A 14,234-nucleotide genomic window follows, 5' to 3' on the forward strand; every position below is an offset into this window, starting at 1 on the left:
CGAAAATACGAAGATAGTGTAAGGAGCCTCTGGGACAGCTTCAAGCGTACCAACATCAGAATTATAGGGGTGCCAGAAGATGAGAGAGACCAAGATATTGAAAACCTATTTGAAGAAATAATGACAGAAAACTTCCCCCACCTGGTGAAAGAAAGAGACTTACAGGTCCAGGAAGCGCAGAGAACCCCAAACAAAAGGAATCCAAAGAGGACCACACCAAGACACATCATAATTAAAATGCCAAGAGCAAAAGACAAAGAGAGAATCTTAAAAGCAGGAAGAGAAAGAAACCCAGTTACCTCAAGGGAATACCCATACGACTGTCAGCTGATTTCTCAACAGAAACTTTGCAGGCCAGAAGGGAATGGCAAGAAATATTCAGACTGATGAATACCAAGAACCTACAACCAAGATTACTTTATCCAGCAAAGCTATCATTCAGAACGGAAGGTCAGATAAAGAGCTTCACAGATAAGGAAAAGCTAAAGGAGTTCATCACCACCAAACCAGTATTATATGAAATGCTGAAAGGTATCCTTTAAGAAGAGGAAGAAGAAGAAAAAGGTAAAGATACAAATTATGAACAACAAATATGCATCTATCAACAAGTGAATCTAAGAATCAAGTGAATAAATAATCTGGTGATCATAATAGAATCAGGGACATAGAAAGGGAATGGACTGACTATTCTTGGGGGGGAAAGGGGTGTGGGAGATGCGGAAAGAGACTGGACAAAAATCGTGCACCTATGGAAGAGGACAGTGGGTGGGGAGTGAGGGCGGAGGGTGGGGCGGGAACTGGGAGGAGGGGAGTTATGGGGGGAAAAAAGAGGAACAAATGTAATAATCTGAACAATAAAGATTTAATTTAAAAAAAATTTTAATTGATTTTTGGAGAGAGAAGGGAGAGGTGGTGGGGTGGAGAGCAAGAGCAATGTGAGAGAGAAACATAGACTGGTTCCCTCCTGTACTCGCCCTGACCTGGGATTGAACCCACAACCTAGGTATGTGCCCTGACCAGGAATTGAACCTGAAACTTTGGTGTACAGCCAGGGTGGTTAATTGTTTTTTAAAAAAACAATGTATATTACTGTTGTTAATAATAATAAGAAATATGTGTTTTTGTTTCTTTAATCAGCAAGTTTTTGTTACCCAAATTAGAGCATAAGAATTTCCAGGAAAGTGTACACATCCTCTTTTGTTTTCTAGCTTATATGACTAAATTACCTATATGACTACAAAAAACAAAAACAAAACAACAAAAATCTCAAAAGAATAAAAAAAGACCCCAAAGTTTGACATCTCTGCAATAATTATTTTCTATTCCTAGAATCTTTAGGGGGGAAAAGCCCATATCCAAATTGAAAGAACCCCACGATCCACAAGCTAAGTAAATTCATCCAGTTGCTTGAGCCAAAAACCCCATGAGTCATTCCTCATCCTTTCTTTTCCCATCTCTCTCATCAGTCCAACAGCAGGCCCTGCTGGCTTTCTATTTCCCTGCTGATTCCTATTCCATCCACACCTCAGCCTCTGCTGCAACAATCAAGCTCTCACCTGGCCTAGCACAACACAGCCCACCAATGATGTCCCAGCTCCCCTGCATTCCATAGACCAACCTGAGTCAGATCAAGACCCTTCCTTGCTCAAAGCCCTCTGGTGACTTCACCTTGCCTACGTAGTCCAATCCTGATTCCTTTTGTGGCTTGCAGGGCGCAGAATCCTCTGGCCCCAGCCCTTCTGTCTCCAACCTGGACCCTCCTCCTTGCACACGGCTTTTGTACCTCCTCACTGGTCTTTCTGCCAAATCCATTTCCACCTCCGATCTCTGCACTTCCATGTGGAACACCGGTCCTCCAGATCTTCAAATGGAGGCTCTTGTTCATCATGGGGCTTAAATACCAACTTCTCAGAGCAGCTTTCTTTGACTACCCTTATCTAAAGTGTCTTTCTGTGGCCACTCTTTCTCACATTATTCCTAGCATTTATCACTATCTGAAATAATCTTATTTTACCTGATTTTGTCTTTCTTGCGCCACCCTCCCTAAACAGAATATAAGCTGCATGAAATCAATGACACTGCTTTTCTAGTTCAGTAGAGAGCAATGCCGAGAACAGACAGCAGTACTCAATAAATATTTGTTAAATACACAGATAACATCACTGCCAGTTAGTTTTTAAGAAAGCCTCAAAAACACAGATAAGAAAGACACAGATTTCAGTATGAGAAAAAAATCAATACATTTTATAACTAGAAATGAAAGTGTTGCTCCTACAAATGGTATAAGTAACACCATTAAAAGGTGCCTGCTTATTACACAACAGGAAAAAGATAAAATCATATCAGCACTATTTGGCTTATGGCAAAGAAAAATGTGAATTCACTGCATTCACTTTACATCATGCTATTGAGTGACAAGGAGCTTAGGTCAAATGGTCAACTGGGAATTTCCTTCGAGAGTTAAAGTAGCGTCCACCTTGACACGGTTCACGTTTTGATGCGCCTGCTCTGGTTAGCTCCCTTCCCTGGCTCAGCCCCCAACTGCTGCAGGAAGGCCTGGCAAGGTGTTTCCGAAGCAAAAGAGCCAAGTATTTTTTGGCTCTGCAACAAGTTTCAACCTTTATACTGACTGCAGAAATAAATATGCCAACCAATTCTCTAAAGAAGCTACAAAATGTTATGAGGCTGTAACAAAAAGAGGAGGAGTTTGGCTTTGACTAGCTACTATGATTTAGGGTTAAATAAAGAAGAACACTCTGAAGAGAAATCTAAGGATTGGACTACAACAAATATCTACCTACTATCATTATGTCTTCAAATTACTACATGTTCTCTCTGAGATAATGGGTTAACAATGCTGACCCAGCTACTCTAAGCAAAATTAAAATTCTACCAGAGCTAGAACATGTCACTAGGATAATTTTGTGAAAGGTGACATTCATTACATCTTCTCTAGATTTTCTTTTAACTCCATACATCCTTATTATACACAAAAGAAATAGATATGAGTTGTCAGAAAACCTGCCCTAGTATATTTAAAAAATCCTATTAATTTATTGATTTGAGAGGGAATGAAGAGAGAGAGAGAGAGAGAAGAGAGACATTGATTTGCTGTTCCACTTATTCACTGATTGCTCCTTGCATGTACCCTGACTGGGGATCGAACTCACAACCTTGGCTTATCTGGATAATGCTCTAACCACTGAGCATCGGGCCCAGGGGTGGCCTGGTACATTTTATCTGTATGAATGAAATTTAATTTAGGAGTTTTATCTGTAAACTGGGAATAAAACCATCCATTCAGTGGGTCTTTAAGAATAGGAAATGAGGTAATACATGCAGTTTGTAAATCATCAAGTGCTATTAAAAATTATTAGTCTCTGAAATTTTAAATGAATGCCAATCCTAAAAAGATTAGCTATCACTGATGTTTCAAAGTAGAAAATACCTAGATAATAAAAATATAGTGGCCCTGCCAGGGTAGCTCAGTTGGTTATAGTATCGTCATGATACACCAAGATTGTGGGTTCAATCCCCAGTCAGGGCACGTACAAGAATCAACCAATGAATGCATCAATAAATGGACTTCTCTCTCTCCTTTCCTCTCTTTCTCCTTAAAATGAATAAATAAAATATTTAAAAAAAATTAAATTTAGTGGCCAAATTTAGCTAGCATCCTGGAAAAAAAATTTTTTTCTTTATCCCAAAAAGAAGTTACTAAATAGCCAAATAAAATAACTCATTCAAAATACCTAAAGCTGTTACTCCATGTAATCAATCAGATGGCAAAAATGGAGGTCATTATGTATTAAACAGTTCAGCCTCTGCTTTGTGATGTAGGTTAGCTTAATTCCAGGACGGCAGTCACTGCTCAACTGTGTGAAGTGTCAACAGGAGAAATCAGCATTTTGCCAGAACCAGCCCACTGGATCTCGCAGAGTAAGACTCAGTTTGCTCTTATGCTACTGTTCTTTGAAACCCATTAATTAGCTTTAAAAGTATGAGCAATTTCTATTTACTCATCCTCTGATAAAAAGGACATTTTAGGAAAATAGAACTTATGCAAGTGGAGAAAACTATAACATCGCAGCAGTGTTCCTGCTAAAGCTACTTTCACAACATTATGGAAAAGCCACATTTATGACATCCCTCCCTGTGAGCAGAAGTCTGAGAGTGGGGCAGATGTTTTACACTGAGGCCAGATTACAATGCCACTGACAGCAACTGGTAGGGGCTCAATGCATAAAATCAATAGAAAAATGGTAAGGGGTGTTTATCTATATTCCTTTTGCAGATCAACATGAGATTCGAGGATTCTGCTTCCTAGGTGTGGCATTTGCTAGAGCTAAGGTTCGCCCTCAGTGGAGACCTCCCTAAACAGAAGAGGAAACCAAATCCAATAGCTGGTGTTTCCCAAAACATTGAGTAGCTATCACTCCCCAACTTTAATAACATTAAATTGCAAGTGAAAAGTTACTCCCTTTCCAAATTTCTTTCAATTCTTCTGATAACATCACACTAGCACGTGGATTTCAACAAAGAGAGCAGGCCTAGGGCTCTGAGCTGGCACTAGCAAGAGCATCAAAGAATTTTATGATCAAAGAAAAATATTAAGTGGAATTAAGTAAACAAATCATAAAGATGGAACCCAATGGATTAAAATTGAGAAAAGGTGGCAGAGGCACCTGTGATTTCAGAGGTCTTGCTTTGGGACTTAGGGCTGGGCCAAAAGGTGAATCAGTGGGTCAGCCTGACTAATATGAGGCAAAATACTTCAATGGCTGACATTCGAGGTGAGTTTCAATTAATTACAGAGATTCTAATTATGGCACCTGTCTGAGCTGAATTAACACCACTCACTTATTTCACCCAGATAAAGATCACCCCATGTCTGCATAAGAGAGGTTAAGAGAGATTGAGGTATTCTTCATAAGCAAACTCAAAGAGAAGCAGCAGAGCACAGAGCACTTGGAGCTTATCAGAATCACCTGGGAAACTCTTTCAACCCCAGAGGCACCCAAAAGTCATCAGTTGGTCCTACCTATTCAGACCCATAGTAAATGTATGTAAATAGGACTACACATTTTGTGCTATTCAGTAGCCAATTTATGCCCAACACATTTATCACTAACTGATTAGCTGAGATTCCCAACTTAGGTGTTTCTGGCCCTAGGAATTTCACCATCTCAGCCCTCCTCCATACTAAAAGTTTTAGAGACAATGTGCCATTTCCAGCATATAATACAGTTAAAAACCAGTTTAAGAAAACAGGGCCTCCTGTCATGCCATCTTGCTAGACTCAACAAATCTCTGAGTGCGGACCTGTGTCAGTCTGACTCAACAATCAGACTGTGAAACTGGACGTGCCAAAATGACACTACCTCACTCACCATCATTGCTCACATGGAAATCCTGGTTAACTGTTAACTCCCAAAAAGCAGCTTAGCTAGCAAAAAAGTTGTGGCCTCTTACTACTCTGGATAATAAGCTGCTCACCAATTCAGAACATTACCACCAACATCAACTGGTTTACAAGTCTCGCTGAATGGCAGCTTCCTTCCCTGTGCTGGCAGCAGCAGTTTTAAGGTTACTGCCTGTTGGATTTTGAAGCAACTGCTCATTTGTTCATAAAAGTCACAGACAAATATTAGCAATACACGAATTCACAGAAGCCTGCCCACAAATTTTCATCAAAAGATAAGAAAGTAGAATCCCTCCCTTGGCAGGTATGGGTTCTTCCTAACTTGTAAAAATGGACTGCCATGGCCACCGGAAAAGATTCTGAATTTGAAAACCTTTTTCTGGTGTTAATTTTGGGAAGGAAATGAGTAAGAATGAAATTACAATAAAAAAAAAGAATGGGTTTCCAAATTACTTTTTCCTGTTATAACCCCTGTCCCCCAAGACAAAGAGACACTGGCAGCCTTGGGAATAGGTTCTTGGTTCTGGGAGCATGCCCACCTCTCCTTCCCTCCAGGTGAGGAGGTGTCACTCCCAAGCCACTCCAGGGACACCACATGGTGGCTCCCTCCACTCCTGCAGTTGTCCCCAACCCCTCACACCTAGCCATCTCCAAACCTCCTGCTCATTCCATCAGCCTTTTCCTTGGCTGCTGCCTCAAATATGGAATTCCTTCCACATATCCCAGCTGGATTCTGCACTTGGTCATCATCTTTCTGCCAAGGATTCTTCTCTTCTACAACTTTAATATTTTCCTTGCCACTAGAGGGACCAAAGTGCTCTACCCAGTGGCTTTATCAATCACATCTCCTGAGTAGCCACAGAAGGCATTTGAGTATGTGAATCTTGAATTCACATCTGCTCATTTACACATTTGAAGTTAACACAATTCCTTTGTCATTCAAAAGTATCTTATTAGAAGACATTGTGTGTACTAGGTACTGGTAGAGAAAAAGGGTAGAAATATGATTTTAAGACCCTCCCTATTCCCACCCCCTGCAATACATTGATGTTCTAAGAGAGACAGAGGAAAATAAAGAAAATCATCTCCATAAAATGTGCTGTAACAACTGTGTGAAGTGTTTCTGGAAGAGGGGACCAAAAAAGTCCCCTTTCTGCCTAAGGATGTCCTGGAAGAGGCTACATACACCTTTAAGTGGGCCTTGATCTGAACTGCAGTTTTCACACTCCCCTCTTTCCCACCTCACTCCCAATCCACTCTGCCCTTAATCCCGAAGGACCACTAAATTGCATCACTCTGGTGTTAAAAAACCTGTAAGTCTCCCCTAGCACATCAAGGCCGGAGGTGTCTGATGGGCACTGAGGCTCTCTGTGCTAGTCCCAGCCTGCCTTTGCACAGAGATCTTGCACATATGGGTACATCAGCTCCAGCCAATGGAGACTCCATATAGTACATTCTAGACAGCCTGGAATTTTCTGCTTCTGCACTTGCTCATATCACCCCAGGTGCCAACTAGGGGCCACCAAATATGGCTGTTCAGTGCACAAATCGTGCTGCTCTAAGTGGCAGCACTGTCTATCCCCATCATGATACTTCCCATTTTAGGGAATTATAGGTGATTTTTTTAAAAGTACTTTCTGCATTTTCCACAATGAACAGGTATTATATGTCTAAAAACTGAGGAGGGAAATTGCATGTGGGAAAAAGAATCCATTTTACTCTTCAGAATAGCCTGCTGTAAGGCTCTTTTCTCTAAGAAGCCTTCTGTGAGTTACTCAACAAGAAGCAATCTGTGCTCTTCCTATTCTTAACACTGTGGACTGTTTTATTACTTCAAACACACACCTTCCTGTATACACATACAGCTGTACCTTTATTTCTCTCTGACCTATTATGTGTCAGGCATTGTATGAAGAGTTTTACACTTGCAGTTCTATTTAATCCTCACAGGGAACCTATGAGGTTGCTATTACCATTCCCACATTATAACAAGGGAAGCCAAGGTTGGAAGACTTGTTCAAAGCAAAGAACTAGCCTATAGTTCTTGCAAGTTTAAAAACAGTCTACTGGATTTAAATTTAAATCCAGGCTTCAAAATCCTAACTCCAAAATACTTGCCAACTGAACAATTGCTTCTCCAATACTAGCCTCTGAAAGCCTTAAGCAGGAAGACAATATCTTACTCATCTTTGTACTCACTCTCTGTGCCCACCCCAGGGCCTCATCCACAAGCAGAAACTCAAAGAACCTTCTTACGATTACATAAAATATCTATTCCTTGGGGGGAAATGGTGGGATATTGATTATGATGGTATGACTCTTAAACAACTGCTGTCCTGACAGCAAGCTCTGAAGGTTTTAGCTTCAAAATGTACCTCAAAGCTCTGCTGTCTCCCCAGCTCTACTGCCCACCTAAGCCTTAGTCTATTATCATCTCCTGCTTTTGACTATTCTCCCTGCTTCCCCTCTTCTCCCACATGTATAAGTGCGGTGGGCCTGTTACTCCCCACACAAACCATCCAATAGCCCACAAGCTGCTTCTTACTCTGGCATAGAAGCTGTGCCTGATCAGGGTCCCTGCCTGTAAAGCCAGACTTTTCTAGTCGCTACTTCCTTCCACTAACCACCCTGCAGCCACACTGGCGTTCTTCAGGTTGTGCAACGGCTCTTCTCTCTGTATTGAATGCTCTTATTCCAGGTGGTTACATGGTGGCTCCCTCATCACTTAGGGCTCAGGTCACCAGGGGTCACCTTCTCAGAGGCTTTGCTTAAACACTATCAAAGAAGGACCCCCACTGTGGTATTCTCTGTCTAGTGCTTGCATTTGTGGGAGTGAGGAAAATGAGGAAGAACCTGCAGTTATTTTAAAATGTTTCTCATTAGTTTGGTCTATTTCTCCAGCAAGAGTTTAAACTCCACAGAGTTAAGAATCATACTACGAGGTGGGTATTCAAATACTTCTGAGTTTTTAGTGAACCAAACTGAGTATGAAACTAAGCTTTATGATCAGAATTTTATTTTAAACATGTTAGGTGGCATTCTGGCTATGCAAAAGAACATTATTTGGATCCTTTTGTGACTAAACACCCAGGTAACAGGCTTGGAGACTGAGGCCCAGGGATGGCTCAGGGAGGTGCATGAAACCTGATGTCACCATGCGGCATTCTAAGTATGCATGTAATTTTGATAGGGAAAATGTCATCGCTTCAACTCATTCACAAATTAGAACATGACAGTAAGTTCAACTTAGAACTACTGAACTTGGAAGTTTCAAATTCACATTTCCTTAAAAAAAAAAAAAAAAAAAAAAAAGGCCATGTCTCCATATTGGGAATATATTTATAATTTTACCAACCACTAAATCCCCAACTTCAGGATCTAGAAGGAAACAAACCTTTCACTATACTGATGCAATATTTCAAAAGAGATTTTATAAGATACATTTTCTTTTTGTATAATTTCAATAAAATACAGAAAATGCACACAACTTTCAAGAAAATACTCAACATCTGACAGGCATTAACCCATTCAATGAATCAGAAAGCCTAGCTCCTGACAGGGGGAGGGATTATATTCTACCTGGGCTGTCGCTGGCCTTCAGTTTTTAATCCTGCTTTACCTTTTACCTCCTAATAATGATTTTTAAATGATTAAGCACTTACCATAATGTGATTGAAATGCCTGCGGTTTGACAACCTGATTGCAGTCGTTACACACCACCAAGTAGAAATCATCGTGGGCTGGACAGAGACCAAATATTGGCATGTCTGCAAAAAACAAATAGAGCATCACTCACTTCTCTGATCAATATGAAACTATTTGGGGTGGCAGTACTTTCTAAAGGAGCTGTCTTAAGATAAAGTGCACCAGGAAAAATGTTACTCCAGTTTAAAAGTAACTGAGGTTACACACCAGGATTATTAAGAGAGAAATCAAATCAGGCTTACAGAAACACTGTTACAAAGGGTTAAAATAAAATGCACCCTAAATCATCAGTATCCGGTAAAAGGGACATATCTATTGAAATGCAAACAATAAATACATTTATACAATACAGAAGTTTAGATGAACTCTATTCAGGGTTATTGGAAACAATCTGCAACCATCCTATATAATAAAGAGGCAATATGCAAATTGACCCTCATCCATCACACAGTCACAAGATGGCTGTGCCCACAGCTGAGGCAGGGTTCCTGTAACACAAGATGGCTTCGCCCACAGCAGAGGTGGGGTTCCCATAATAAGCGATCAGCAATCTGAGGCTGTGTGGTGCCGGGCTGGGGTGAGGGGACCTGAGGGTGCACCAGGGGACCTGAGGCTGCACCCCCCACCTGGTGGGGCTTGACAGGGGTGGGGCCGGCTGGGTGTGGATCTCGCCCAATGGTGGTGGGGCCAGACGGGTCTGGGTCTCATGCAATTTTGAGGTGCACATGGGTGGGCAGGGACTTGACTCTGGGTCCCATGGCATGCCCCAGACTCTGACAGGAGGAAGTTTTTCATACACATTTTACTAATTTTCTTTCATATCTGACACTTCTTTTACAAGAAAGGGCAAATAGCAATATTAAAGTATTTTCTCTAATTAATTCCCTTTTAACATGCACGAATTTCGTGCACCGGGCCATTAGTATAAAATGCTTAACAATTCACAAAGCTGAACCACCTAGTGGTTTTATTTGTTTAACTCTGCCTTATATTCCAGCCACTGGTCTCTGAGTTCTATGAACAGTTAAGAAAGGAAGTAGAGGTTTCACTGAAGAGCAAAATTGCTGGTTTTATCAGTATGCAGTACAAAAACAATTATCTGTATATACTTTTCTCAGGTCACAACAACCTCTAGTCCTTTTGCTTACATACTGATGCCACTAGGCAGACAGAACTTCAGTACAAACACAGCATTTCATACAATAACCTAAGTTCAGTTACTAAGACAGAAAAAGATACAAGTTGGACTTTTTACAGTAAGAAGTTTATCTTAATTAAGACAAATGTAAAATTCAATTATCTTCATATACATGAAGTGAAAGTAACATAATACTGATAACATACAGGGTATGGCAAAAGTAGGTTTACAATTGTTTATGTGGAAAATAATACAATAATTAATGAATAGTAATAAAATAAACTGTGTTTCATGTACTCACAACTGTAAACCTACTTTTGCTTACCTCTGTATGGTTAACTGACCATGAACAATTAATTAACAACAATCTAGGGAACAGGACTAACAGTTCAGATCCAGAATCTAAATCTTTTAAATATTTCAAAATTGATGATTTTTAAACAAGTATTTTATACTATATGTACTATTTATAATATCTGCAATGAGTGGATAATTAGTACATTTCAATTAGGCAAATATTTTAATAGACCAAGTTTAAAGGGGGTAAAAGATCTAAAAAGCTAATCAGCATCTGCTTTCTTTCTCATAAGATTTAATTTAACACTTTCTCCAGCTTGGGTGATCTTGGTGGTGTTAGAGAAAATGTCCCGAAGAGATGTAAAGTGATGATAATCTCTAACATAAAATTACTAATCTAATATTAGCACATGGCTATAGCTGAAATTTTCTTAAACACCTTCTACCACCCTCAACTGCAGAGATTGCTGGCTATGAATCTGAAAAATACCAGGAACCAACATGCTCCTGCGATGCAACAGCAGCACCGAGCAGCTTCTATGTGCTGCTATCTTATTCTGTCCTCACAACTGCCGAGGTGGATACCATTATAAGCCCACTCTGAAGAGGAGGAAACTGATTCACAGAGAGGTGCAGTACTTTGTTAAGTCCAGAGCTAGGATTCAATTCTGACACTGCAATGGCTTGGTTTTGGTCCCTTGAAGAGCAGAGGAATATGATTTCTAAAAATTCCTTCCAGATTCCAACTTCAATAGTTTGAAATGTCAGGGCTGAAAATCTTTGATGCATAAACTTATTAGATAACATAAGTCTAGTAGACTGCTGACTTCTTTGACTAAGCTTAATAATTTAATGAAAAATAAGAGCCAAACAATGTGCTATTTTCCATGAAAGCATGCCCACACTGAATTAAAACTAAAACATGGAATGATCAACATGTAAAAAGTCATTTTCCATGGCTATAGGTTCTTGACATGACATTTCATTTTTAAAAATAAAAATTCAAAGTAATTTACCTTAATTTCCATATACCTCTGTACTAAATGCCTCCGATATAGGATAAATAAAAAGGAAAATATGAATTACAGAAAGGGTACAATGTTCATAATTTATAGCTAAAAAGTACAAAATGTCTATAAATATAAAATCACCAATTTCATTAGATATTAACTCAATTGGTTTTATTAATCAAATAGTAGTTAAAACAGCATTAAATCATGCGGTTTCAGTTTAGATTTAGGCCTCTGTGATGTGCTGGTTTTCATGGCTCCCCACAGCACTCAATGTCAAACAATGCTGATTAAAATATATCTCTCTGCCAAATACCAGATACTTCTGGGGACTAGCCAAATCCCCTCCCCACCGCCCCTTTGCCCCTTTTATAAATAAGGAAGTTTAAAAAAATAAAAAGGGTTACCAATCCTTTCCAATCATAGAAATTCAACTGGCTACAATGATGACTCTGTAGAAAACTGTTTGTTTTTGCTTTGACTCATTTGATCCTTTTATTAGACGCAGAAACACTAACAAAACTAAGATAGTGGGGGTCATTCTGTAAGGGACCAGGAATTTCTGTAAGAAATTCAAAATCAGATTTATTCTGTAAGAAATTCAAGTTCCTCAATAACAAGATCATTTGCAATTGATGATGACAGTAATGATGATAACCATAATGGCAATGAGACAGGCTGGAAAACCAGAACACGAATAGGAAAACTGAGACAGATAGCTAAACAGCAGTTTGCAGCCATCTAGTATCTTCCCTAAACCAAAGACACTTAAGAGCAAAAGGTTTGCACTACTCCCCAACCAGAGAGAGGGGAAAAATAGCTTAAGTCACCCTACTTAGGGAGACGATAGCAGAAATCCAATTAAGTGCCACTTGCCAACCACACCCAAAGAAAGATGAAGTTAAGAGAATAAATCTGATTTTGATGAATAGTCTACTGAGATCCTTCCCTAAGACCTCCCCTACACCTAGCCTTTAAAACCCCTTGAAAGGGAAGTCCCATCTCATGATCTCCCTCCCAGAAGCAGGCCCACACCTTTCCTCTCTCTCCCCCTTTTATCCCCCACTAGACATGTGTCTCTTAAACTCTAGGAACCCCAGAGGCTGGCTTCCCTGGGCAAAGCCCCTGAACCTGTCCCCTTAGGCCCCCTTTTCTCTGACTTCTTAGTCAAAGCCGCCCAGCCTAGGCTCATTTCCCCACTAGTCCCTCTCCTGTTATCCTAGGCCCCTCCTTGTTTCACTGTTCCCAGCTTTACTAAGTGACTTCTAAAATTCACTGGACTTGTGTTGTGAAATTTTCCCTGTACGAAGTCAAAAACCCATACACTACTGGCCAGCCCTAGGCAGACCTGCTCAGGGTCTGGTCCCCTTTCCAGTAACAGTAAAACAGTGGCATTTATTGAGAGACTACTTTGCCAGGCTCAGTGCTAAGCACTTTTTATATGTTTTATCCTCTAATATAATCCCCATTTTACTGATGAACACACGAACTTGTCTAATATCATCCAGCAAGAAAGTACAAGCAGGATACAAACTCGGGTTTGCACGACCTGGCAGCTCAGTTCTCAGTCTGGCTAGCACAGCCCATCTCCCTAAAAAGCCTGCATGTGAGCACACATGCAATGCACACACACACTATCCCTGGTGGAAGAAACATGGTGTACTTCTATCTCATCCATGCTACCCTATGAAATCAAGCTCCAGTTATGAAAATCTAAAGCAACTTTAATTTTAGCTTTCTAAATTCTTTACTTTCAGATATCCATATTTGGAAGTAAGCTAGAAGACACAAAATAATTTAAATAAAATGTCTTCACAGGGGAAAAAAAACCAAAAACATGAGTTCTATACCCTTTTTCTGCAATAGGACATTCCAGAGGTCCTAGCAACAGAAACAGAATGTGGAATGTTGTGACAACCAGAAACATGAAATAATTTTTGTGGGAGACAAAAATTTTGTTTCTGAATATTTTAATTTTTTAAAAAATATTTTTTAAAAATTTATTGTTTGATTTTTAGAGACAGAAAGGAAGGGGAAGGGAGGAAGGAAGGAGGAGAAAGAGAAAGAGTAAAACATCGACTTGTTGTTCCACTTACTTATGCACTCATTGGTTGCTTCTTGTATGTGCCCTGACTAGGGATCAAACCTGCAACCCCAAAGCATAGAGATGACACTCCAACCAACCAAGCTACCCAGCCAGCGCTGTTTCTGAATATTTTTAAAACATAAATTACAATCAGCCCATCTACAAATTAACATATGAACCTTGTTCAAAAGCAAGGAGGGAAAAGCTTGACTTACTACTGAAAACAAAAGAGTTGATAAAAACAATTTCCAACTAAGTTAACAAAACTTACAAAATATACTTTAAATACACAACTTAAAACCATTACATACTTCAAAATAATGAAAAGTTTTAAAATTGTACTTGACCTATGGACTCTGAGCTAATTTAAAAGAACAGATTTTATTGTGTGTAAGTGCTAAATCTTTCTCAGGATTCAGGTCACCCCTAAAGTCCAATTAGTGAGTGGCTCAGCACCCACATCGAGGCCATCCTGTACTCTGCAGACCCCAGGCCAGCAAAGCAGGAATAACAGGTGCTCTCATGGACACGTGAGCACCTGTTTGCAGAACCTCCACAATCAGAATGAAGGCCCTC

The 14,234-nt window shown here is 39.9% G+C and overlaps 1 protein-coding gene across 10 annotated transcripts in view; it reads right to left on the reverse strand.

Moving 5' to 3' along the window:
• ATXN7 (ataxin 7) overlaps positions 1-14,234 on the reverse strand; it is a 164,242-nt gene that overhangs the window by 49,289 nt on the left and 100,719 nt on the right. For 9 of the 10 annotated variants that reach the window (XM_059663070.1, XM_059663066.1, XM_059663065.1 and 6 more), the window contains one exon: positions 9,085-9,189. The exons of the other annotated variant lie outside the window; for it this stretch is intronic. In XM_059663070.1, coding sequence (XP_059519053.1) covers positions 9,085-9,187 — 103 coding nt within the window. In that variant the 5' untranslated portion in view covers positions 9,188-9,189. The remainder of the gene's footprint in view (positions 1-9,084; positions 9,190-14,234) is intronic. 10 annotated transcript variants of the gene reach the window in all.

The sequence above is a fragment of the Myotis daubentonii genome, chromosome 14, assembly GCF_963259705.1.
Source record: "Myotis daubentonii chromosome 14, mMyoDau2.1, whole genome shotgun sequence".
NCBI classification, from domain to species: domain Eukaryota; kingdom Metazoa; phylum Chordata; class Mammalia; order Chiroptera; family Vespertilionidae; genus Myotis; species Myotis daubentonii.